At 41.7% G+C, this 27,301-nt stretch overlaps 2 protein-coding genes across 5 annotated transcripts in view; one reads left to right on the forward strand and one right to left on the reverse strand.

The window, feature by feature from the left end:
* The window catches only part of atp10d (ATPase phospholipid transporting 10D), a 37,516-nt gene extending 18,419 nt beyond the window's left edge, over window positions 1-19,097 (reverse strand). The window contains exons 1-12 of one of the 4 annotated variants that reach the window (XM_074661697.1): window positions 19,000-19,097; window positions 18,430-18,552; window positions 16,268-16,658; window positions 14,233-14,427; window positions 8,212-8,416; window positions 6,306-6,391; window positions 4,890-4,996; window positions 3,336-3,467; window positions 3,005-3,117; window positions 2,637-2,889; window positions 1,553-1,779; window positions 154-345 (exon numbers count right to left, since the gene is read on the reverse strand). In XM_074661697.1, the coding sequence (XP_074517798.1) occupies window positions 154-345; window positions 1,553-1,779; window positions 2,637-2,889; window positions 3,005-3,117; window positions 3,336-3,467; window positions 4,890-4,996; window positions 6,306-6,391; window positions 8,212-8,416; window positions 14,233-14,427; window positions 16,268-16,554 (1,797 nt within the window). In that variant the 5' untranslated portion in view covers window positions 16,555-16,658; window positions 18,430-18,552; window positions 19,000-19,097. Of the gene's footprint in view, window positions 1-153; window positions 346-1,552; window positions 1,780-2,636; window positions 2,890-3,004; window positions 3,118-3,335; window positions 3,468-4,889; window positions 5,236-5,441; window positions 5,654-6,305; window positions 6,392-8,211; window positions 8,417-14,232; window positions 14,428-16,267; window positions 16,659-18,429; window positions 18,941-18,999 lie in introns of those variants that run through there. The other 3 variants (XM_074661696.1, XM_074661695.1, XM_074661698.1) reach the window with 3 other exon arrangements.
* Window positions 19,093-23,966, forward strand: commd8 (COMM domain containing 8). Its single transcript, XM_074661699.1, has 5 exons — window positions 19,093-19,207; window positions 20,671-20,826; window positions 21,179-21,331; window positions 21,679-21,834; window positions 23,716-23,966. The coding sequence occupies exons 1-5, from the start codon at window positions 19,163-19,165 to the stop codon at window positions 23,734-23,736; spliced, it is 531 nt and encodes a 176-aa protein (XP_074517800.1). The 5' UTR covers window positions 19,093-19,162; the 3' UTR covers window positions 23,737-23,966.
* The last annotated feature ends 3,335 nt before the right edge of the window (window positions 23,967-27,301 follow it).

A 27,301-nucleotide genomic window follows, 5' to 3' on the forward strand; every position in this document is an offset into this window, starting at 1 on the left:
TATTGGTATCGGTGAACCCAGTAAATTAATTCAAACAATGTAAACAAGTGAAAAACCTCTACAAGTACAATCTGGATCTTTTAGATGTGAAAATATTGTTCTGGAGATACAAGTCCTTGAAGTGACATGCTTCGCAGAAGATCATCTACCTACCACATGTCGAGGCTGGCTTGGCGAGGAGACCACCACGCTGTTACAGATGGCCAGAGCGAGGAAGAAGTCAGTGATGTAGGTGAGCTCCAGGCTGGATGGAGTCCCAGAGGAGCCGTCACTCAGAGCCAGGACAGGCGAGGAGAACCAATTCAACTTCCTCACCAGCTCAGGGTCTGGTATCACCTCCTTCGCCTGAACAGACATACATAGGAGCAAGCAGGCGCTTATTTATCATGGCTAGAGCATGAACAAAATGTGGATATCAGGAAAGTTTCAAGTACCCAAAAGAGACTATCCATAAGTTCTGAAAAGTGAAGCCAATAACAAAAGTGCCTGAAATTAAACTTGTATTCTTTCTAATAACCAGTAGGGGGCGACTCCTCTGGTTGTATAGAAGTCTATGAGAAAATGAGCCTACTTCTCTCTTGATTTATTACCTCAGTAAACATTTTAAACATGAGTTTATGGTCTCAATTGCTAATTTCAAGTCTTCTTCAATACAGCATGATGTTCATTTAGTAAATTATGGTCCCATTTAGAGTCAAATAGACCATAAAGCAGGGGATAGTTTAGGGTGGGGGCTACCTTGTGATTGACAAAATGTAAAGTATTGCCTAACATACACTAGGAGACTTTGAAAAGACATTTATAAGACTGAAGTCTGACACCCTCTCACATCTAAAGACAATGTGTCTTAGGTCACAGAGCAAAATGTATTTTTTTTAATCACATTTTCATTTGTATTTTTTTGTCTCGTTCATTTTGTTAAAGCTTCAGTAGGCAGTATATTTTTGGCATCATTGGGCAAAAATTCCATAATAACCTTTCAGCATATTGTAATTCAAGTGTTCTGAGAGATAACTAGACTTCTGCTCCTCCTCATGGCTCTGTTTTCAGGCTTTAGAAATTCTAGCCCGTGACGGGAGACTTTGTCCAATCACAGGTCATTTCAGAGAGAGTGCGTTCCTATTGGCTGTGCTCCGGTCATGTGACCGGAACTTGGCGTTCCTTCACCAGATTTTATAATGGCGTCACAAACTTCCTCATTTTACAGCTAAACCGTGCACTACAAGATGATTCTGAAAACATTAGAGGAGAGAAATAGGCATTAACGTAACATAATATTGATTCATATTTGATCAGCGCTGCCTAGTTTGACCGTTTGATCAGAGTTTGCGAGTGATTGACAGCCGGCTCTCATAGACGGCAGCTGGTGAAATCGGTCTGTGAAATCTTGCAGATGCTGTTAGGAGCACCGGAGGACACAGAGACACATGATTTTTTTCAGGTTACCTGTTTCATGTGCTACTGTCAGGATATAGTGACCGTTTTATAAAAATAACTTTTTTTAAATCATATTTGCTTGGTGTTTGTGTGAGTGTTTGTGGGTAAATCTGACCATGCGACTGCAGAAGGCGCTGGTCCTGGGCTGGATGTGATTGGACAGTCGTTCCTCCTCCTCCGCTTCCTCGTCTGACTCAGCAGTGAGTGTGTGCAGAGACACAGAGCTGTGTTTGCAGCTGAGAGAGCGACAACTCAGAGATTTACCGCTGCAGCCCGACTTCAGAGTCACAGAGCGACCGGCCGTCTCGTTCTTCTCCGTCTCGTACACCTCCAGCCTCCGAGCTGACAAACACAAAGCATTTACAATTATGTTATATTATAATCACTCACTTATAATCAAACACTTAGATTACATTTCAGATTAAATTCCAAATCTTTACTGGGATGGTGGAATGAGTGAAATATACATTTTAGTCTTCATTAAGTTTCTGTAATCTTTTGTAAATGGGCCCTATATTATTATATCAGATGGCACAATGTCATCTGATATATGATAAATGGTTACTGTAGATAGTCAAAGGGAAAAAAGGTTCATGTTGATGAATAGATACTGTAAATCTGTATTTTGTCTGTATGTTTTTGCATATATTACAGCTCCATACATACAACATACTCAAACATTTTATAAAGCTAAAAAATGCTTTGTGTACTAAATTTACACTGTATCCCAAAAACATGCATCATTCTGTGACATTTTATGTTTTTGCACATTGATGAAGTCACTATCATCTCCTCTCTCTGTAATCCTCCAGATCTGTGATTGGTCAGATGCTGTAAACACCGCCCCGTTCATGTGAACGCGCTCGCAGTCAGACTGAGAATCTCTGGGTTGATTTACTGAGTTGATAACCAGCGTCGTAGGACCGCTTAGCGTGATCTCATTTGTTAGAGATAGTTAAGCCAGATAACGAGAAGATACCCTGGGTATGTTGAACTCGCTTCGTAGTACAGGCCTCTGGAAACAAAGAATCTGTATTTGATCAGGTTTGTTTTAGCCGATACCGATCCATTAAAACATGCCTGGACTGGCCAATATCTCTAAAACACCTCCCATTGTTCCTGCTGGATCTCTGCTCTGATTCCTCACTATGTGAAAATGTCTCCAACGGAGGTAAAAATCAAATCATCAGTTCTCTTACCATTTTCCACGTGAGGGTATTCGACCCCATAGATGCTGCAGCGGCAGAACACCATCTTGTTCTCTGTCAGAGTTCCCGTCTTATCAGAGAACAGGTACTTGATCTGGCCCAGGTCCTCGGTGATGTTGAGGGCCCGACACTGAATCCTGGAGTCCAGCTGCTTGTTGTAAAAGGCTAAGTCGTTGTGGATGAAGTAGATCTGGCCCAGTTTGACAATCTCAATGGACACGTACAGAGAAATGGGGATCAGCACCTGTTGGGACAGAAATGGATTACATGTATGATGCGTTTACGGATATGACAAGCACTTCTAAAACTGGAAAACAACCACATTTTTATTGATTGAACTGAAATGGTTAATTGTATACCTGCAGCACAATGATCATAGTCCAGAAAACATAGAATCCAGCCAAGGCCGGAGACGTCTCCCCATCGACCTGAAAGACCGGGTCTTTGAGGTTCTTCAGCCAGAGGCCGTGACCTGAAACACACCAGAGCAGTTCATCACTCTGAGCGACTAAAGATGGTTAAATCCCTCAGCCTCTGGAAAAGTGTTGTGGCTGTCCTTTTGGTGACTGGTTTTCATGGAAATACTGTCTCTCCTGTGTTCGATATGTCGCTTTACACAGTCAACTATACATAATAATACTGCTGCTGTTCATAGCTGTGTCGTGAAGTGAGAGCCGGGTTGGTACACACCTATAGCAGCAGACAGACACATGACGATGAGCAGGAGCACACACCACAGGATGTCTGTGTTCAGATGCTTCTCCAGCTGGCTGCGCTTATACCTCGGCCCACTGTTGTTCATCATGGCTTTAGTCTCATGACCTGAGTCACACAGTAAGAGAAGAGCAGATGATGCTCAGTCATCACTATTATAGAACATTATGAGGTCGCACTGACCTTGACCTTTGACCACCGAAATCTAATCAGTTCATCCTTGAGTCCCAAGTTTGTGCCAAATTTGAAGGAATTCCCTCCAGGTGTTCCGGAGAGCGGGGCGGACGTGAGGTCACAGTCAACTTGACCTTTGACCTTCAAAATCGAATCAACTCCATGGATGTTCAAATTTGAATAAATTCCTTCAAGGAGTTCCGTTTATTTTATTTATTTTATTAATTTTATTAATTTTATTTATTTTATTTATCTCTCTATCTACTCTTTTCCCTCCTTCCCCTTGGATATACCTGCAAATATCTCTGGTTACAGTCATTCACATATGAATATATGACACACACACTTTCATACACACACACAAACACTTACAATACTCCCACTAACCATATCCATATCCAAATCATAACAACTGTTTCATACGTCTTATGTTAATGTCTGTATATTTCGCGTTACACCCTTGTCAGTATAATTTATTACCTGTTTGTATTGTATTGTGATACACAATAAAATAAATTTAAAAAAAATTAAACACCTGTAGCTAATAAAGATTAATTTTGTCAGCAAAACTTTGAAAAAAAAGGAAAAAACAAACAAACATGGTTTCCTCTCGGGGGAAATAGAGGATTTAGATATTACTGCTGGTCAACATCATTTTTTGCAATTGTAGTTCCGACTGTTACTTATTTTACTTCCTTATTTTAAAACCATTGCTTTCTCGTTCGGCCAGTGTAACAGGAACATTGGTTAAGCAACAGCTGAGGCGTAGCCCGACAGTTATCCTGCCACCGATCAGGTTAGTTTCCAAGCATAAGTTGCCATAGTAACTGTTGAACTATGTTTAATTTGCTTTATGGAACCAAATAATCTGAAAAGGAGTCAGACTAACCGAAATAAACCTGGCTTATTTGGTAAACTCACTTTATGGAACCCACCTTTTCAGTCTGATTGTTTAGTCTGCACCAGAGTTTGAGTGACAGCTTTCATGTCAGCCTAGTTTAACCTCACTAAACAATAAAAGCAGAGTTCATTTGAACTGAACCAACACACTTTAAAGGTGTGATCAGACACACAAAGAACACACAGCAAAGAGAGGCACTCAACTGCACATGAAGAAGTGGAAGTGAAAGTGAGGTTAAGTCGGCTCCAAATCATGAAAGCACTGACACAAGAGACAAGAGACAATGGAGCAACAGAACAGAAACAACTGGAGTTCCCGGTGAGTGTGGAGTTTCATTGGTGCAGTCGTTTGTGGTGAACAGACTGCACAAAGTGAGTAAACATTCACTTTGTGTTCTATCTTGAAGTACTATCTGTCTTTAGTGAGATGTTTACTAAGTGATGCTGTGCTCTTACCAGCATAGACCACGATGCCCACCACGGTCTCAGTGTTGCGGATGGTGCAGCTCCTCAACAGAAGGTTGCTGTTATGGAGGCCGACACGAACCCCACCGGGATGCTCCCTGTGGAACAACATGCAAACACACAACAGGACGGAGCTAAGCATAAAAAGTTCTACACCCACTGACTGGTAGATTCACAAGACAGAGGTGTGCTTGAGGCCTTGTGATGGTTAGAAGAAGGCTCTACTGCATTTGTAAATTACTATTTCCTTCCACTAGCTTGATAATAATAAATGATAAATGGTTGTAAGACCTAAACGTGTCATTATCTATTCTTCTTAAAAATAATCTGAGGGCACCTGGGTTAGCTCAGTTGGTAGAGCGGGCGTCCATGTATTAAGGCTTGGTCCTGACCGCGGCGGCCCGGGTTCGAATCCGGCCTGTGGCCCTTTCCGCATCCACTCTCTCTCTCTCTCCCCCCTTTCAAGACTCTATCCACTGTCCTCAATAAAAATGGAAAATGCCCCCAAAAAAATAACTTTAAAAAAAAATAATCTGACATCACTAGTGAATTTGTGACACAGTGCTTTGTCAATCACTCATGCTTCTTGCAAATAAATGTTTTTTAATGTTATGCTTTTCAGTCTGTTATGTTTCTTTATAAGCTATACACAGTGTATTAGTAATGAAAAAGCAAGAAATAATGTTAAGTGTTGGTATGGTAGAAATGTTATGCATCAATGTTTGTTTTTTACTATACAATAAAGACATTAATAAATAAATATGAGCTTTGAATAATTTTTTGAATTCTCATTAAAAAGAGAGAGCCGACTGCGAGCCCTGACACACCAAGCCAACGGTCTGCCGTCGGACAGTTTGGGGCCGTCGGTGCGCGTCTGTCAGCCTAATTTTTTTAGTGTGTCCCGCACCGTCGCCTCCAGTCTGCCCGTGTCAAATTTTTTTTTCCGGCCGATTCAGCATGTTGAATGACAAATACAGACTCCTGCGACCTGCTGGTGGAGCTATTTCATGTCACGCAGGCACAGAACGTACGTGGTAGGCTTCAGTCTTAGCAGTGTGTTCGAGTGAGCTGTCCCCACTGTGACTATGGGATGATAAATGTTAACAGTAATCAAAAATCTTAGGAATATCTATTAATCCAGCTTTGTGTATACTGCCTGCAACATTTCTATTGGAATTACTTCAACAAAGCACAGTGTTTTTTTCACATATCGAAACGAAGGTGTTGCAGTATTAAATGAAGACGAAGATGGAGGAAGTAGCCACAAAAATTAGACAGGATAAGAAACAATAACACAGGGCTAATATATGCACTGCAAAGATGGTAATACTGATTCCATATATCAATCTCGTGGCACTGTGTACTTAACAGATGTGTTCGATAACTGTACGATGAAAAGGAACTCACATGTAACCTCTGAACCTGCCGAGGTCATTGTTGGGGTTCTCGCACTCAATACGACTGTGGAAGCTCTCAACGGTGAACTCTGCTCCCTGGAAAACACACACACAACAACAACAACAAAATCAATCAAACCTGCAGATAAATACTCATACGGATAAGCAGATACTTTTTTACTGGCTGTTATTTGTAGAGTTTTGAGATTGACATCCACTGAGAATGAGACTGACATAACCGTCAGACACTTTAAAAAGTAGACGCGAGCAGAGGCAGAGACTGATGTTTTACTGCCTTCTGTGTACATTGTGTCTCTTGCAGGCAGCAATGTCCATTTCTATTTTTCACTGGATGTGTCCTTCAGCTAGGTGTGGAACACACTGCATTCTACAGCTGTTTAGTTGTAGGAGTAAGCTAATTAGCTTTCCATTAGTTTATTTGTGCTTTTACACCTGGAGTGAGTCAGACCCGTTGCAAGGCCTTTAATCTTGAATAAATTTTTTTTTCTACATACTGTAATGCAGCTGCAAAGGGGACACTCATCCTAAAGTATAGACTTACAGTATGTTCAAATGATTATGTAAATGAGATGTATACTGCAGTCTAAAACAACACCACACACTAAAGCCTCAAAAGTGATCAGTCTCTATAGAGACTGCAGCGGCGGTGCGCTGTGCTGGCTCGCTATGCTTATTTCATGGGCACAAATTAATTAATGAGTGGAACATGATCAACGTCTATGTAAGTATAATATTGTTATCATTATTTTAATTGTAGTGAAAAACCGGGACAATTTGTTAGTGCCTGTTGAAAACGGAAACATTCGAGTGTTTTACAGATATTTGTCGGAACACCTAGCTTGAAATAAACCGGGGCGTCTGGTCACCATAAACAGGATAGGATAGGATAGGACAATATTCGAAATGGCCGACTTCCAGCTGGGCAGAACTAATGAGAGCAAAAGGGAAATATGTCCAAAAGTATGACAGCAATGTGAGTACAAAATTCCATGAATATCAGTAGCAATTATGTTCAAGCTAAGGCCTTCTATGCATTAGGGGGCGCTATGGAGCCCGCTAAACACGCACAAACCCAATCGCTGTATACTCTCTTAACGTTCATAGGTTTTGATGTATGTGCCAAGTTTCGTGAGTGTTCAAGTATACCAAGGGCGTCAAAAATGCTTTCAAAGATAAAAGTAATTGGGGGGTGCTATAAAGCCGACGTGCCACACCCAATTCCAATTGTGACATCAAATCAAAGTAATCACTAGTTTGAACATGGGTACAATGTTTCGTGAGTGTTTGTGCATCCTATAGTCCTCAAACATGGGCTCGTAAAATGAAAATTAACGCAGAGCCCAATCACTGCAGGACTATGCATTTTCGCCAGTTCTGAAGCGTGTGCCAATTTTTGTGAGTTTTCGTGCATCTCAAGCCCCTCTAATAATGCGATTCCGCAGCAGATTAATAATAATCTTAACAAAAAACAATAGGTTTCCTCGCACTAACACACTTAGTCCCGTGTCATGTTTGTCATTCAGGAAGAGGAAGTGAAGAAGGTGGACTCATACAAGTACCTTGGGGTTCAAATCAATAAAAAAAAAACTGGACTGGTCTCCGCATTGATTGGTTTGTTATACTTCAGGCGCAAAGGAATCTTGCAAATGTCATTAGGAGCACTAGGAGGACACAAGAACCTGATTTTTTCACAGATTATCCGTCTCGTGCTACTGTCAGGATATAGTGACAGTTTGAGCAACTATGATAAAAAAATAGTTATTTTTTTAATTTGTATAAAAGTTACCAACTGCAGTTTTAATGAAAAGGACAACAATAAGTTTGCTCTAGGGGCCACACATTGAAACAAAGACACATCTTACACCTGTTAATCCACTTTGTGTACTATTTATTACCTGCGATGTGATTTCAGCGACCACCTGTCTCTGTTTCAGGTTGGTCTCTCCGTCCAGGTTGGCGGTCTCAATGTAACAAACCCCACGCGGGTCAGAGGAATACAGCAGCAGCATGTCAGCTGGGATGATTTCATTACAGGACAGACAGACAAAGTCTCCAACTCGCACATCCTTCCAGCACTGGTCAATGTAGGCTTTCTGCTTGCTGTGGGACAACATGAGAAGACACAGAAGAGACAAATGATCAAATACTGAGAAAAAGAGACCACAGAATGTTTGGTGTACATGAGGTTACAGTATAATGACGTGACAAAAGGATACGGAGTGGTCCATATTGTGAGGCTTTACTAGCAATCAGGGCTTTTTTAACTTTAATGGACATAGTAGGGAAAGATCCCAGGCAGTGGTGTCAATTAATATCTACTCAAGTATTGTACTTAAGTACAATTTTGAGGTACTTGTACATTAATTGAGTATTTCCATTTATGCTAGGGATGCACCGATACCAGTATCGGGTATCGGGTCCGATACTGTGCTCATGTACCCCTACTCGTACTCGCAAAAGGAATCCGATACAAGGGCACTGATACCACTTTACGGCAGCGTCCTACCGTACGCGCTCACGCTCCACCTCCCCGACGGTGCGGGTGAGACAGGGCGGTGGTGCGCCTGACCCCGCGGAGCCGGGATCCCACCTTAGCCGGCGCGCGCGCGTTAGATTCGTTGGTCCGTGTTTCAAAACGGGTCGGGTGGGTTGCCGACATCAACGCAGATCCCTGGCGCCTTTTACTTTTGGCACAGAGAAGTACTCGTATCGGTACTCGGTATCGGCGAGTACCCAAATGTAAGTACTTGTACTTGTACTTGTACTCAGTCTAAAAAAAGTGGTATCGGTGCATCCCTTATTTATTCTACTTTATACTTGTACTCTGTCCTCACATTTGAACACATCATGATGACGTTAGAATTTACCTTCGATTAATGCTCCCATTTACTGAATAGGAAAAACTGCTTGAAGGTGAAAGTTCCTGGTGGTGTTTGCCAACAGGGAGTCTACATTCTTCTTAAAGTCTCAGAGAGAGAAAAAAAAGAGCCCATTGATTGACAGATATGCTGTAGATACAATGAGTGGTTAATTATTAAACTCACTTACACCCTTTTCCAGGCACGGCAGAAGAATTACTTTAACTGTACAGTTAGATACGGGGCTCCAAACTAACTTTTTCATTTAGGTGCACCAGCACATAATTTAGGTGCATCCAAAAAATGTTACCGTGCCTTTTGGCGCCGCAGTAATACATTTTAAAGGTCCCATATTGTAAAAAGCGAGATTTTCATGTCTTTTATATTATAAAGCAGGTTTAAGTGCTAAATAAATACTGTTAAACTATCAAAACGCTCAATATACAAAGGAATACACACATCCCGTATCAGCAATTGTGTGTTTGAAACAAGCCGTTAGGATGTCTGTCCATTTGTGATGTCACAAATATACAATATTTAGACCTTTACACAGTTTTTAAACGTAAACATTCTAAATGTGTCCCAGTTTATTTCTTGTTGCAGTGTATGTAAATAACATCAGCTGACAGGAAGTAAACAGTCAACAACCCAAACTGTTGCCTAGCAATGCAATTCCTTTGCAATTCCATTGAAATGCGCTAAAACGAAGCGTTTCAGACAGAGAGTGAATAGGTATATTCAAGCACAGTATGAGGAAAATAAAGGTTTTTTTTAACATTAAAGCATGTAAACATGTTCTAGTAGAAACCCAAAATACAAGTATGAACCTGAAAATGAGCACAATATGGAACCTTTAAGTCATTTGTTAGTTCCCATAGGCCTAGGGATGTCATGATACCAGAAATTTAGTAGTTGATACCAATACCAGCGAAATTCCATGGTTCTCTATACTAATTCGATACCATGGTAAAATAAAAAAATTTGAAAAGACTTAAACAATAAATCCCATGTACTTCAAGATCCACTCCTTTATTACCATTTGCATACTGGTTTGTGTTAGGAAGTTAAACAGATTATAATTCTCTCTATTATCAGTTTTATATTGTTGTGAAAAAATCTCCTTCAGACAACTGTATTTATTCAAGTTTCTCACCAAAAACTACATTTTACGTAACTACATTTGAAGACATCATGATAACGTTAGAATTTACCTTCAACTAATGCTCCTATTTACTGAATAGGAAAATTTGCCTGAACGCATCATAATGTAAATGAGGGGCAACCCCCCGGTGAGCTCCCGTCCTGCGGATTTCAACACAGATTGTTGTTCACTATGTAGATTTTCAGGGAAAAACAGGGTGGGTCACCTGGACGCGTCAATAGTGAGTTTAACAGTCTACCTACGGAACCGTCAGGTATCCACATGTTTACTTATTACGTTGGTATCAGAGCTGGGCCGTTCAGAGCCGGGCACAGGTGTAACAAGCACCGCAGCATTTCTCTTGACGAAAAGAAATCACTAGCTCTCTTCATTTTTAATTAGTATGTTTTATGGTTGTGATGTTGCTCGAGGAGGAGGAGCAGGCTACAGGGCGCCGTTTGACACACATACACACAGACACAGACCTGTCAGGTGCACTGGTGCGCCCAATGAAAATATTTAGTCTTACTCCACAGATCTTTGGTCACATATGCGACCAAAATGGGCGCACCCTGGAGCCCTGAGATACAATGTGAGGTCAAGAGGTTATCCAAGATAAACTACCACAACCGAGACCAAGCCATGACCAAGACCAGACTAGTGTGAGTCCCACACACTTACAATAGAATGTGGAACCATAGGTACTCCTCAAATTGATCTGAAAGAGACACATTCCCATAAAAACACCCACAGAAAACAAACGAAGATTCCTGTTCATTCACCTCTTTTATTGCCAATTACTGTTTAAGTGTATACAATTGTACAACGAGATATGTCTTGATAAAATAAACAAAAGGCATTGTAGAAGTGAATTTTATGTGTGGGGATTTCCCTTTGTTTTCTAAGAGCATACAAATACAAACACTAAGGAGCTGAAATCGACTTTAACCATCATTATTCAACACTCCTTTTTCATGTCAGACTTCCGTCCTAAGTGACAATAAAAGCATCTACACCTACGTCTATCTTTCAAACTTGTCAATGCTCGTTCCTCCGTTGGTCTCTAAACGGCCCATAATATGCCTTCTGTTGTCAAACAATTGCCAAATTAGTCCAAAAAGTTGCAAATATTATATGAAAACAAAACAAAAAACCTATTCATTGCAGTGCTTTTTCAACATGCATTATTGAGCTGAGACATCGCTGAGTCACAATCGCTGAGTCACGGTGTAAACAAAGCTTTTTATTAATAAAGTAGGTCTACTTTACTGAAAAATATAGGATTCCTTGTGGCTGTATACAAACATATACAGCATATTCTTGCTAGGCAACAGTTAAAAAGATATTTCCCATAGACATACAAGTATCTATTTTCGAATCTATAACAGCCCCGCGCCGGAATTCCAACATAGTGCAGGAGGACTTTAAGTCCTACAGTCCAACAAGAATAAGATATCTTAGATGTTGGTTGTTGCCACATCAAACCGACTGAAAGCAACATTACACCTACCTGCTGTAAACGTGGCAGAGAAGCCCGTTGATCGAACGATCCGATCTAAACCTGCGGTAGTCTTCCCAGATATCTTTGGCGGCCGTCACCGACAGCACCAGTGTGATGGGAACCAGAGCGATCTCTGCCTGGAAGGCCTCCACCTCAGGAACAAAGTTCAGAGCAGCGAGGAAGATGAAGTAGACGTTGGCGAAGCGATGGAGCTGCTCAAACAGATTCTTGGGCAGGAAGGAAAAGAGAGAATACTTTGTGGTCCGGATCTTGTTGCTTTTATACAACTTCAGGAGTTGACTCAGTTCCTCATCATCTGTGGAGGAAGATACCACCGTCCTCTTCTTCTTCAGGCGCTCCTTGGTAGAGTGAAGACGGGACGGACGTTCCAAGCTATGCATGAGTCCACTGCTCCTGCCGGTTTATGTCTCCACTTAGAAGCCTTACCTACCTGCAACCGTTCTCCAATTGTAATTTTTCTTGCGCGTTCATGCCGTCCCTTCTTTTATCAGACCATTCTGATGGGAAACATGCTCCCCGGTCCCTCTGAAGTAAAGGCATGGACATGGCCGGCAAGGTGAGAATGGGAGAGATGAATGGTTAGCTCCTACCGTGATGACAGATTTCATCGCCACTCCTCTAAGAGGCACGCATGCTATAAACAAACTCAAGGTTCAAGTTTTACAACTGGCTCAAAAGACGGATTGTGTAATCAGATAAAGGAGAAAGGAGGGTCACATAGCAGCAGCAGCAGGGATTGTGGGGTCATTGATCTCCTGACAATCCTTCCAGATCAGAGCAGTGGACAGATTCATATATCCATGAGTGATATTGAACAGCATGGGTTAATAAATCTTCCTGATAATATGATATTACTATCCATTATAACATAATGATTACTTACTATATCATTACTTACTGACATAAACCCATCAAACATTTATGCTGAGGTATCCACTACTAAATGGTTGGATGTTAAATGTATTCTGGAGGAAACATTATCTCCAGTCCAGGAAGTGTTACGTTCTTGTACCACACAGAGAAACCTTAGGCAGAAACATGCTCTGGGTAGAGAGATGCACAGCAACCACAATAACAGCACAACAGCTGTAATCATAATAGAAATATGAATAATAATAATAAATAGCAGTAGATATATTAGATATAATAGAGTGATAATAGTAATAGCAGAAATAATAAAAGAAATATGTTTAATAATAGGGCTGCACGGTGGTGCAGTGGTTAGCGCTGTCACCTCACAGCAAGAGGGTCGCAGGTTCAAATCCGCCTCCAACGTGTCCCTGCAAATAAGCAAATTCTCCACTGGTGCCAACCTCTGCAAACCTGCTATCATAGTCCCTCTATTTAACTCATACTTTATGCATGAAGTACGTACATGTTCAACTGGACAAATTGAAATACCCAGGGACCAGCTTGTTTTTTTTCCTTCTAATTAGCAAATGCTAAACTGTGATTGGAGTGTTTTGGATTCTTCTACTTCAGACCTGGATGAACTCTCTGACACTGATCTTATATCAGTTTTTGTGAGGACACTTGTGTGCCGACAAAAAACCTTCTGCACATACGATACCAATAAAACCTGGTTTACTGCAAAACTCAGACAGGCCTACAGAGGGGGGGGAGGACACACACACTCCTGTACAACCAGGCCAGGACGACACCGACTGAGGAGAGATCGGGTAGCAAAGAGGAGCTGCTCTGAAAAGCTGAAAAAAAAGTTTTCAACCAATGACCCTGCATCAACATGACTAACTACAGCAGACCTCTGCACCCCCTGCAGCTTGCCTAATAAAGGGCAAACAGGTCAGTGGCTGATGCAGTCAACATGAGACTGCACCACATCCTGCAACACCTCGACTCTGCATTGACATGTGTGAGGATCCTGTTTGCAGGGTTTCCGCCAATATATTGCAAGCCTGGTGGCCAGCCTGGCCTAAATGAACCCCTGCCAGGCCTGAGCATCGGGGGAATTATGTATTTTTAAGATGTTTTTTTTAACTAAAATGTGTTATACAAGTGGTGAACTCCTTCATATCTGCATAGGGAGCGGGTCCTCTTCACGGAGCCCGCCATGTTGCTCCTCCATGTTTCTACAGTAGCCCAGAACGGACAAACCAAACACTGACTCTAGAGAGAGACTTTTGATGTTACCTGAAGGCCACCGTAGTTCTCCGAAACGCTTTTGAAACTGCGGTAACGTGAGCCGCAGAGTGCTAAACCGTGGTATCGCCAGCCGCCGTCTGACTCCTGTAGCTCTTAAAGTAGTGTTATTATGGTATGAATGGCCTCTGTTTCTACAGTAGCCCAGAACAGTTGATTGCAATCTACAACCTCACTGCTAGATACCGCCAAACCCTACACACTGTACCTTTAAGCTGATAAGAGGTTTACTCACCCACAGAACACTCGCACAACATTGTTGTTGACCTTCTTGTCGAACAGGTAGCGTCGGTAGTCTTCCAGGGCATCTTTGATGGCAATGACAGTGAGGACCACCAGCAGGGGAATCATGGTAATTTCCTTTTGAAAGGCTTCAACAACTGGCACCCAGTTCAGTAACACCAGGAACAGGAAGTAGAGGTTGGCAGCCCTGCAAAAGGAAGGCCAGAGCAGCAAATTAGTATGTAGAAACTGCGAACGTACAACAGAAGCTGTGGAAGTGACACCAAGTGCTACCGCCATTTCTATTGGTATACAACTAGACCAGCATGCATCTCTGGTCTTGTCAGTCGGTTGGTCCACCTTTGATTTGGACTGAAATATCTTTACAACTGTTATATTGATGGCCATGAAAGGTGGTGGCATTCAGAAAGCTGTAGTCTAATAAACTAAACTAGCACTTTCTACCCAAATTACACAGTCCATGCAAGATTCTAGGGCTTTTTCATTTACAGTGAAAACAGCTTCTAGTGATCCCGTCTGTCCGGCTCAAACTGATCACTACAAGCGGATGATTATTATAACCAAATTGTTGTTGCTGTGCATCATTTCTCATGCGGATTACCATCTGATTACATAAATGCAAAGCAATGAAACGGACCGCTTCGCTATTTACTGGCTCGCTGCCAATTCTCCTGCCTCTTCCCTCACCAACGGTGAGGCAGTGCCGCATGCAAGGAAAACGGCACCCCTTTTGCCAGGGCTCCTCGTTCTCTCGCTCGGTAGCGTCACAGAGGCGGAGGTCTGCATGTGTGCCGCAGAGCCAGTTGAGGATCGGCAAGTTTCACTTTGAGGGCATTACGTGAGCAGGCATTATCAGTCCACTTGACGTGGGCGGCTTCGACCACAGGTGCGTTCCCTGTGCAAATTTGTTTTTTATTCTGAGAGAATTACTTTCCTTTCCCGTCACAATATCAAAGTGCACGCTGCGCAGGTATCCAGCCGGAGAGCAGACGGTCCGCGAGGCGAAGTATCAACGGAGTAAAGTAAAAAACTAAATAAAACAAAATTCAACTAACATTAGTCTAACGTAGTTTTAAAATGTTTTTCCACATGTTGTCATGTATGAAAAGACCCAAAATTAACACTGTAAGCGGACAACTCATGAGTGGTTGATCACTGTAACCTAAAATAGCCCATGAAATAAGGAATAATCCCACAAAATGATTCACAGTCAACATTAATTATTATTAGTTATTCTCAGATGGATATCGCTGTTTGTGACGTGTAGAGGTGTGTGTGTGTGTGTGTGTGTGTGTGTGTGTGTGTGTGATTGTGTGTGTGTGTGTGTGTGTGTGTGTGTGTGTGTGTGTGTGTGTGTGTGTGATTGTGTGTGTGTGTGTGTGTGTGTGTGTGTGTGTGTGTGATTGTGTGTGTGTGTGTGTGTGTGTGTGTGTGTGTGTGTGATTGTGTGTGTGTGTGTGTGTGTGTGTGTGTACAGCAGTGGGCTATCCCGGGCACTGAAACGGGGGAGATGGACACAGACAGACAGAAGACGAATACCTTTGAATATTTCTCACCGAAGCTTCAAAGCCTCCAAAAAAATGGTATTCTGGACAGCCCAACAAGATTCAAAACTAAACCAACGTGCAATGAATTATGGGACTGTGAATATCTCAAAGAATACAATGGCTGTGTAAATGTGAACAAATGCTGATCTTGAAATGCAGACAAGAGATCCTGAAATGGAGCAGGACTTCAATTTGTTTAGGGTTGTTTTGCTGGACTCTGTCTGAAAGAGACTAAATGAGCACTGTCTGGAGGACGGTACACAGCCTTGTAAGGTTTCATAATAAAAAACAGATAAAGGGGTTTGCTAATTCTAATTACAAAAATCCACAGACTGCACCATCAACAGAGACTAGAAAGTTGTTCAAAAGAAAAAGACCAGTATCTCTGAGTTAACCCCACAGATAGCTCGACAACGCACTGATCTCACTTTGTGATACAGACCCTGACCAGTGTGTTCAACCCACAAGTAAAAATCTGACCTGCAAAACTGCTGGAACAGGTTCATGGGAATGAACGTCAACAAGCTGTACTTGGTAGTGCGGATGGCATTGCCCTTGTAGCTTTTGGAGACTCCTTCATACTCCTGTTGGTCGGGTCCATGGCGGGCAAACACTGTTCTCCGCTTCCCGACGACTCTCTGTGGAGAGCTGCGAGTGTCCAGGGAGGTTTTGTTGGGCAGGCCATCAGGGGACGAGTACCAGCCTCTCCCCGAGTCTCTCGCCAGCAGCTGCTGACAACGATGCCGCACCCAGTGGAGCCGCTCCATCTGCCCGGCAGAGGCTCTGGCTGAGCTATGACAGTGGCTCGGCCCCCTCCTCCGGCCTCCTGCTCCTCTGTGCTCCAAAAATCGACTTTCACAATGTCCTCATCCTGTAAAGGGAGAACCGCAAAATTATTTCTTTAATAACCATTTACCAAGTTGTTCTTATATAGGCTGTCTGTAAATTTAAAGGTTCAGACTGGTGTTATTCTTTGTTTGTTTTTTTAAAGGTCCCATATTGTAAAAAGTGAGATTTTCATGTCTTTTATATTATAAAGCAGGTTTAAGTGCTATATAAATACTGTTAAACTATCAAAACGCTCAATATACGGAGAAATACACACAGCCCGTATTCAGAAACTGTGCATATGAAACAAGCCGTTAGGATTTCTGTCCATTTGTGATGTCACAAATATACAATATATAGACCATTGCACGTTTTGTGACGTATACATTCTAAATGTGTCCCAGTTTATTTCCTGTTGCAGTGTATCTAAATGGAAGTAATCATGGACCCAAACTGTTGCCTAGCAACGCAATTCCGTTGAAATGCACTAAAGCGGAGCGTTTCAGACAGATGGTGAATACAGGTATATTCAGACAGACAGTATGAGGAAAATAAAGTTGTTTTTTGAACATTACAGCATGTAAACACGTTCTAGTAGAAACACAAAATACAAGTATGAACCTGAAAATTAGCACGATATGGGACCTTTAAAGTCAAATCCCATGAAAAAGCTAAACCAACAATGTGTTGAGAGACAGACTTCTCAATACTTTCTGATATCATGTATGTTAGTGGTTAAATATTTTTAAAAGGCCAAAATACAAATAGTACATGTTTTGGGCACTACTTTCAGCAATGGATTAATCCACATGTGGTGCTCTAGTGAGTATTTGTGGCATCAGGACGGTGGATGTGGGATTGAGTCAAAATTAACTACAGTGTGTGTGTTCACGGTGATGAAGGAACATGTGTGGCTCATTGATGTGTTTTTAGTAACAATGGAGCTCTATGGCACAGAAGAAGAAGATATATCTCACACACACACACAATAATTTGACGTAGACAAATGATATGAAGCCATAACCTTGAACTAGGTGACACAGTGGTGCAGTGGTTAGCACTGCCACTTCTCAGCAAGAGGGTTGCAGGTTCAAACCCCATTTGGTGTCCTTCTGTGTTCTGTCTCTCTGTGCCAGCCCTATGGGATCAAGCCAGTCAATAATCTAACCAACATGCATTGTGCCTGGCCCAATACCGGGCAGTATGGCTGCACGGTATTGGGGAAAAACCTGCCATTGTAATAGTTCTCTTTTCTGTGATAGTCTCTGTTTTGTGATAGAAATACAGGTATATTCACCCTACATTTTATAGGCAACATTTTAAAGTTATAAATGCATCAATCTGTTGCACTTTGAGAGCAAAAATTAAGAGGAACCAACTTCATGATTTACCCACAAACCATATCAGCACAAAATGGATGCACGATTTAATACAATCTCTACTAAAGTGAAAGTGGACGTAAGACTCGACTCAAACTTTCTAAAAATGTCTAAATGAAGAAGCCTGTAACCCACATTAGCCCACTTCTTGCTATGTCACTACAGGTACAGCAGCTATGATGGTGTTTGTGTTTACAGCACACACAGTTTTATGGTGCAGGAGGAACTTTTAAGACGCCAGTATCGATACTCGATCAGCTGAAAACAGTCAGTTAATACACCATGAATACAGTAGACCTCAGTAACCTACAGTAGCCTACAGTGTTGTTCACCATTACTGTAATGATTGAACACCTGTATACGTCTCTTCCTGGAAGAGACAGGTGAATGATTAATCCACAGCAGAGACAGAGACAGTGACAGGTCAGCACTCACCCTGTTGTATGTCCATACGCTGCCCGTCTTCAAGTGAAGCAACATCGGCCACTGTATGTGTGTCTCCTCGGTCACATCGCTGTTCCTCCAGATCACCGTGAGACGACCGGCCACGGGACCTCACTAACAAACAAACACCCTTCAACACAAAGCAGGATGTGAAATACTTGCCGTTATCGCCTCGGTGGCTGCGAGACGTTTCCCGTCACCGCGGAGCGACGTCCAACAGAACTCCACTGACAAATTGTTACATTTCCCCAAAAGATCTTAACAATCGATAGTACATGCGTAGTTTGTTGCGAATTAATAAAAAGTAGGAAGTATTGGCCTTTGTATTACATTCGGCATTCAAGTGATTCATCGTTTACATGTTTTGAAGTAACACTTTAGACATTTTAAACTGCTTGGCTCTGCCTTGTTGCCTCCTTGCCAACAATCAAGGTCACACTAAATTGGTAGATTTTGACATAGAGTTTGGCGTGCGAGCCAACATCAGTGACATTGTCTATGATAACCGGGGCGACAGTTGTAACAGTCGTTTCATAGCAAAGCACAGATATATATACATACCGAATGACATGTATACAACAGTATTTTCATCTACTGACGTTATAAAGCGAATACTAAGAAATCAATGGAGATGATGAAACTCATTTTTCCCAGGCCATTGAACGCAGCTCACAATACCATGTGACTGACGTCAGCTGACCAGCAGGCGGAACTAGATGACAACATGGTGGTTTCACTGAGCAGGCTGCCTGTCACAGACTGTCTGAAAGTAAGTACCAGGCTTTGTATTCCTGAATAATGTTTCTCCTTTAGTTTTCTAAATGTCTAATGGAACAGCTCTGACTCACAGCTCCTCTTCCTCCTCTTCCTCCCGACCTACCGGACACACAGTCAGCAGCACCCATAGGTGCACAAAGTCCCATCTCTCTGAATGTTACTCTTACTGCAGCGGTACTGAACAGGATGGTTCACATGTTGCTCTATTCAGACGGGCTCTTAAGCAGCTACTGTTCTTTAAACTATTAGTACTGGCACAGTGCAGATTGTGTTAAACTAAATGAGTTCTGTAAAGTGTGAAAGATATTCACAGATTCAAACTTCCCAGATCAATAACTCATCAGAGAAACAGTTAAAACACCAATGAGGGCTCTTTCTAACCGTAGTGAGGTAGACAACCAGCTACAAGCTCATTCTAATCACAACGAGCCTTTAGTCCTCCGAGCTGGACACATTACATTGATTTCTTCTTCTTCTTCTTCAATCTTCTTATTCTTCTTCTTCTTCTTTCTTCTAATTCTTCTTTCTTCTTCTTCTTCTTCTTCTTGTGCTTCTTGAATCTTCTTCTTTGATCTTCTTCTTCGATCTTCTTCTTCTTCTTCTTTCTTCTTCTTCTTTCTTCTTCTTCTTCTTTCTTCTTCGCTGCCTCCGTCAGGTTTTACCCGTCCACTACCCCTACTCTACTACAGTCTTTTAAAGGTCCAATACCGTGCTCATTTTCAGGTTCATACTTGTAATTTGTGTTTCTACTAGAACATGTTTACATGTATGTTCCTCATACTGTCTGCCTGAATATGCCTGTATTTACCCTCTGTCTGAAACGCTCTGTTTCAGCGCATTTTGACGGAATTACAACAGAATTGCATTGCTAGGCAAAAGCTTGGGTCCATGTTTACTTCCTGTCAGCTGATGACATTCTCATACACTGCAACCAGGAATAAACTGGGACACATTTAGAATGTTTGTCAAGGGTCTAAATATTTTTATATTGGTGACATCACAAATGGACAGAAATCCTGACAGCTTGTTTCAAATGCAGAGTTTCTGAATACGGGCTGTGTGTATTTCCCTGTGTTTTCGATACTTTCATAGTATTTATATAGGACTTAAACCTGCTTTATAATAAAAAAAATTAAAATCTCACTTTTTTATAATATGGGACCTTTAAATTAATCCAGTGTTGATCAGAAACCTAAAAATCAACCTTCTTCCCCCCACCGTGTCCCTGCATCCAAGCAAATCCTCTACCCTATTCTCCATGGGGCCACCCTCTGCAAACCTGCTATCATACTCCGTCTATTTAACTCATACTTTATGCATGAAGTACGTACATGTTCAACTGGACAAATTGAAAAAAAATTACAAAATGCCAAAATTGAAATACCCAGGGAATAGCTTGTTTTTTTCTAATAACCAAATGCTAAACCGTGATATACATTGTTGTCTGGTGTGTAGTTTTGTCACAGGGTGGTGGATGGACTGTGTGGGCGGGAGCCTCCTCGCAGGGGGGATTACAGTGGTACCTGGAGCTTGGAGGAGTGGCTAGAGCTGCTCAACTCCCTCACAGCCCTCTTCCGCCTGGCAGTGGGGAACAACAGCTCTGATGAAGAGGTGAGAGAACAACAGAACAGGATCAACTGGTTTAGCTAAGGTTGTGGTTGCCATTTGGAATGAGGATGAAAAGGGAGCTCCCTTTAATTATTACATTATGTGAGGTTATTACAGATTATTAACAAGGGTATTACATTATGTGCCCAGATTGTTACTATGTTATTGAATTGATGTGTTGAAAATGCAGTCTTATGTTACATTCATCTGTGTAATATCTGTTCATACAGCACTCAATCTGTGTGAATGCAGCAGTTAAAGAACAGCTGGATGTATGGTAGCTGTGGTGGTCAATAGCAGTGAGTGGCTGCTCTCAGGTCATGTTCTCAGGTCTCCCCCTGCTGGCTGTTTGTAGGTGCTGGCAGGGCTAGCAGATGTGGGCAGCAGCCACGCTGAGGCTGTGCTGAGTGTGCTAAGAGCCAGACGGGAGGAGATCCACAACGCTCTGCTGGACAGAACCAACTCCATCTCCTCTGCTACTCTGCAGGACTTTGACTGGCAACTTAAGGTGAATTAATGCTTTATTCTTCAGTGTTCAGTCAAACCCTATTTGTTGCAAAGCTTTTGTTGCTTCATCAGAGCATGATACAGAGCAACCACACAGAACAAAAGCTCTCTTGCAGAGGAGGAGTTAGCAGTCAGCACACCTGATAGCAGACAGGGAGAAACACACTTGAGAATATTACGAAGCATTATATGAAAATATGCTATACTATTTAAATGTGTATTTTTTTTACATGTTCATGTTTGACATAACTAACATAGAAGGGTAGACTTGAACCTAAATAAAAAAACAAATTAAAAAAATTTCACCTCTTCTGTTTCCTGTTCCTGTCTCCTGTCCTCTCCCTCCAGCTCGCTCTGTCCAGTGATAAGATCTCATCTCTCCACACTCCTCTGCTCAGTCTCAGTCTGGATGTGAGAGAGAACAGAGCCCTCCGTTCTGTCACCATGGAGATGAACAGAGAGGAGTTAAACACCCTCATCAGTTCACTAGAGGCTGCTAATAAGGTACAACACACAAACACACACACGCACAAACTAAATACTTAATTATTTTTAGTTAGTTAAAGGAGCTAAAGTCGATATTCAGAGCATTAATAAAGCAGGAAACAACTGTTTGGTATGTAAAGATATAGAGGAGTAATGCTTACCTGAGCAGAGAATAAAGTCTCTCTCTCTCTCTGTGTGTGTTGTAATTCAAGCTTCTCTGTGTTTTTGTTGACATAACCGGGCCGGCTGCGTGTACCTTTTAATGCTTGTTAGTGCATGTGAGCGCGCCCCACTGGCTAGCTAATCGCCGCCTCTCTGCACCGCGCCCATACGGCGGTTATCGCTGATAACGGCGTCCCGACCCACGGCGTCGCCATCGAAGTGTAGCGCCCATCCTCCGGTTCCACTCTCTGTTGGCTCTGTCGGCACCGTTACCATTGTTTGCACTGTTCGCGCTAACAGCTGCTAGCCACCGGCTCAGCTGTTGGCATGTTGAGAGCCGTGTGGAGGCAATCCCTCCATCATACTGTAGATATGCTCTGAATTTCAAATTAAGCACCTTTAATCAATAGATTAGTCTACTGACATTAAAATACAAATATTTTATTTTTAATTTATTTAGCATTGCATTCTTATAACATTTACGGTGTTGCAACAGACAGTTTAAAAAAAAAAAATAAATAAATTGATGCAGCAGACCCAGAGATAACGCCTTTTGTTAATCCTAGTCAAAACTTGGAGCTTACATTACCCACAATGCAACTTGACCACCGACAGTTTCCTCTGGAGACAACAAAACGTCTTCACATATGCAGTAGTACTCCTCAACATCAGGAAACACGTTGATGTGTGAAGGTAAAATGATGTGTTCTTGGAAACTTTGGTGGTATTTAAGTTTTCTGACTTTTTCTGCACAAAATGTGTTAAGCTGCAGCCCTTTATTTTATTAGAAATGTATGAAAAGCAAACATCAGTCTATAATGAACTCTGGGTTAGACTAAGGGTCAAGGTTGATAACTAATACATTACGTAGTGAGTAGATATTCATAAGGTGTTATAATGCAATAGAAGAAAACACTGCCACCTGCAAAATGTTCCACATTCATGGAGAATAAACACTAGGTGGTGGCATTGTTACAGCATGAAGACAGAGCTCTTCAGTATGATTAAAGCTGCATAAATTTCTTGGGTGGTCTTTTCTCCAGAACAGGCTGAAAATCACACATTTTACATACCATTACCTTTATAAAGTTGCTCTTGCCTGTGTGTTAGCAAACAGTTACTTATTTCCACATCATCCAGCACACACAGAGCAAAATTGCCATTCATTGGGAGACATGTTTGTGTCCACCTGATAAAAGTCCAAAGTCCAATAATCCCTCTGCTTTTGGTCTCCACCGACTCCTGAGAAAAATATCTGGCTCTTTAGCTGCTAAATGCTCCACCATGTTCACCAGCTAGTCTCTCTAACGGTGCATAAAACCAAAACAATGAGCTGAAAGGTGATAGAAAATACTCCATAGAGCAGAGGGGAACTGCAGAGCTGATGATAATTCTCTGTAAGTCCATCACAAAAAGTGACAACTTTCACACTGCGCAGTCATTGCATTTATTGTTAATATAAAAGTATTTAGTTATGCAGCTTTATATATCACAATTATTGAATTAAAATGCTTATTTAAAATGTTGGCTCTGAGTAATTCAATCCAAAAAATAATAGTGCAGGCCCTCAAAACACGGTCCAACTTTTGCTGCATTTTACAAAACTGTAAACCATCTGCGAATAATTTAGCTATGACATCCATTTTGTTCCACTGATTTTATGTGAGTAGTATACTGTATATCTGCACTTAATCCGTCAAATGAAATGCTAATGATTGATATGTTTGTTTCTTGCAGGTGGCGCTGCAGTTGAAATGATGGAAAAGTTGTGGACCACCGATTTAAACTAAAGGAAGCCCAGTGGATGGATGTCATGGTGTCGATTCTCTGCCATGATGTTGTTTGTTGGAGACACAATGACGGTCTGGAATTTCAATAGTGTATATGAGCAGTTGAACACTCTCACTTTATGTTTTTGTAATACACTGTGTTGTATCATGAATGTGTCAAATAAATGTTTCTTTGCCTTTTGATTATGAGGAATCTAATTCAACTAGTGTCCATTCATTTTTACAAATAGTAGAAAGACAGTTATGTATGGTGTTCAGTTTTGATATACATAATTTATATATATACTGTATATATGTGGGTGTGTGTGTATGTATATGTTTCCTGCTGTTGAAATGTGACAGCAAGTCCTCTTTTCACATAAATAATGCTAAAAACACAGAAAGTCTCACTCGCATCACATCAGAACTGTCACAAGAGTCTCTAAGTACAAGCTGACCTGCAAACATACAAATATAAATACAGTATATGCAACAGTGGCAGTTGGTGACTCAAAAAATTGGGGAGGACAGCAGGAAAACCAACACACGGTGCCATGTTATTTTACACTAGTTGGATACTCTCTTTCTTTATTAAACAACAGAACATAATTCACATTCAGTATAACAATAACAAAAGAGCCAGGGGTATATCACACTACATAAATATATTAAAACCTACATATGGGCCTATTGAGTGTCTTAATAGCCTTTTTCTTAGTCAAATTAGAAAGTGGTTTCACATATTGCTCATCATCCTTCAAGAAAACAACAAAATAAGGTATTTATTGTTTAATTTATATTCATGAATAAAAGATTAAAAGAGAATAGCACCTACAGTATATAGCACCTTTCAAACAAGTCAAATGCAATTCAAAGTGCTGGACAGATGATTGACAGTGTTAAAAATGGATTTAGAGACTAATACACCAAAACAACCAATATAAAAGTTAATTGAATAAGAAAGCAATAACTGATGGGTATTTAAGATAATAAAAGATAAATAAAATACAAGGAAATAAAAATAAATAAACAAAAATGATGAAACTACACAAAATAAGCAGATTCTATTAAAATAATAAAATTTTTACAAAATAAAATAGAATAAATGAGATAATATAATCGGCAATATCATGTTGATTAAATAAAATAGAGTAAAATAAATACTATAATGATGATGATAAATAAAATAAGTATAAACAATAAAAAACATAAAATTATAATATTTAAAACACTACATAAAAGCCAGACTTAATAGATGGGTGTTTAGTTTACATTTAAAAATATCTATCAATCAATGACAGATCTGCAAAGGTCTATCTGTCTTTTTTAATTTCTGCATGTAGTGATTCACTTCCTTATCCTTATTCACTATTAGGTAATTGTGAGGAAGCATCCAGACCTTCTTCCAGTAGTCTATATATCATTTACAAACTGATTCCAATATGCCATGATGACATATCAACATCTCTTTGAAACAGGGCATCTATGGCTCTGTTATTATTTTGGAGATGTGGTGAGAAACATATTCTTCGTACTGGGGAGTCAGCTGGGTTGGACTTATCTCTACTTATTAAGCAGTAAAACAACGACTTACAAGATTTCTAAGAAACAATCACTGCAGTCTCTGCGTGGGGATGAACCTTGTGTGTGCATCTGTGTCACTAGAAGTCTGTCAGTCCAACGAGGGTGACGCAGCGCCCAATACGTTACAGTGGGAACACCCACCATGCCGTGCAGCCCATGCAGCGGTCTGTCGTCCATACCGGGATCCGGTCCGGGGTGAGCGGAGTACAGAAGCACACGTTGGGCCGGGACACCGGCTTCCGCCGTAGTTCCGCCGTCAGTCCAGCCCGTACAGCTGAGGCAGCTGGGCCCGCGCCAGCAGAGCGGAGCACTCCATTCTCCCTGACAGCGCCCTGACGCTGTCAAGATGATGTTTGTGTCCAGGCTGTGGTCTTCCAGTCGATTAGACAGCCGGCTGTCTGATAAATAACGAGGCTGGGCACAACTGCTGGCAGACACAGTCATGCTAAATGTGCTGAGGGCATTCGTCTTCACCCCAGAGCTTCACGTTTATCCGAGATATATAATCTCTCCAGCATGTTCTGGGTCCACCCTGTGGCCTCTTACCAGTTGGCTGTGCCTAGAAAACCTCCAAAAGGATGCGTCAAGGAGGATCCTGATCAGATGCCCGAACCACCTCAGCTGGACCTTTTCGACGTGAAGGAGCAGCGGCTTTAACCCGAGCTCCCTCCGGATGTCTGAGCTCCTCACCCTATCTCTAAGGCTGAGCCCAGCTTCCCTACGGAGGAAACTCATTTTGGCCGCTTGTATCCGCGATCTCATCCTTTCGGTCACTACCCAAAGCTCATGACTATAGGTGAGGGTTGGAACGTAGATGGACCGGTAAATCAATTGCTTTGCCTTCCGGCTCAGCTCCCTCTTCACCACAACGGTCCGGTACAGCGCCTGCATCTGCCTGTCCACCTCACGCTCCATTTTACCCTCACTTGTGACCAAGACCCCGAGATACTTAAACTCCCTCGCTTGGGGCAGTAACTCACTCCCAACCCGGAGGGTGCAGTCCACCGTTTTCCGGCAGAGAACTAAGGCCTCAGACTTGGAGGTACTGACTCTCATCCCGACCGCTTCACACGCGGCTGCAAACCACCCCAATGCATGCTGAAGGTCACGGTCTGATGAAGCCAACAGAACCACATCATCTGCAAAGAGCAGAGACGCAATTCTGTGTCGGACACTCTGCTCCCCCCGGCTGCACTTTGAGATCCTGTCCATGAAAATCACAAACAGGATTGGTGACAAGGGACAACCCTGGCGGAGGCCAACACCCACCGGAAACGTGTTTGACTTTGTGCCGAAGAGACTCGGTTGTTTATGACCAAATTATGAACCAGCTTCGTCACCGCGGTGTCATCCATGTCATGTCCTGCCTCCTGCACGCTCTACCCAGGTGCCACCCCTCGCCTAAACCAAACGGAGTACTTTCAGTAGGTGAGAATGGCACGGACAATCTCCTGTTGTGGGCTTCATGTGTGAAAAGGCAACTCCGGACAGTGTCCAGACCTGATTCTCTGGACATTGTCCGGACTTCATAACTCAAGCACGTTCCAAGTGTCTGTAAGTTGATTTCCCTACTGCAGTGAAATTAACTGAACTGACAACAATGGTTGACTGGAAGTCATTAGTAAAGTCTTCAATAATCTACAACACTGCAGCATGCTTTGGAAATTATCCGTAGTAAGGTATAGGGGAAATAAGATGCATGTTACATACAGACGTAGGCAAAATTGTTGGTACTCTTCCGTTAAAGAAAGAAAACCCCACAATGGTCACTGAAATAACTTGAAACTGACAAAAGTAATAATAAATAAAAATTTACTGAAAATGAACTAATGAAAATCAGCTGTTGCTTTTGAATTGTGGTTCAACAGAATCATTTTAAAAAACAAACTGATGAAACTGGCCTAGACAAAAATGATGGTAGCCCTAGAAAAGATGTAAAATAATTTGACCATAGGGACATATTAAACTAA

This window comes from Sebastes fasciatus, chromosome 15 (assembly GCF_043250625.1).
Source record: "Sebastes fasciatus isolate fSebFas1 chromosome 15, fSebFas1.pri, whole genome shotgun sequence".
Lineage (NCBI taxonomy): Eukaryota > Metazoa > Chordata > Actinopteri > Perciformes > Sebastidae > Sebastes > Sebastes fasciatus.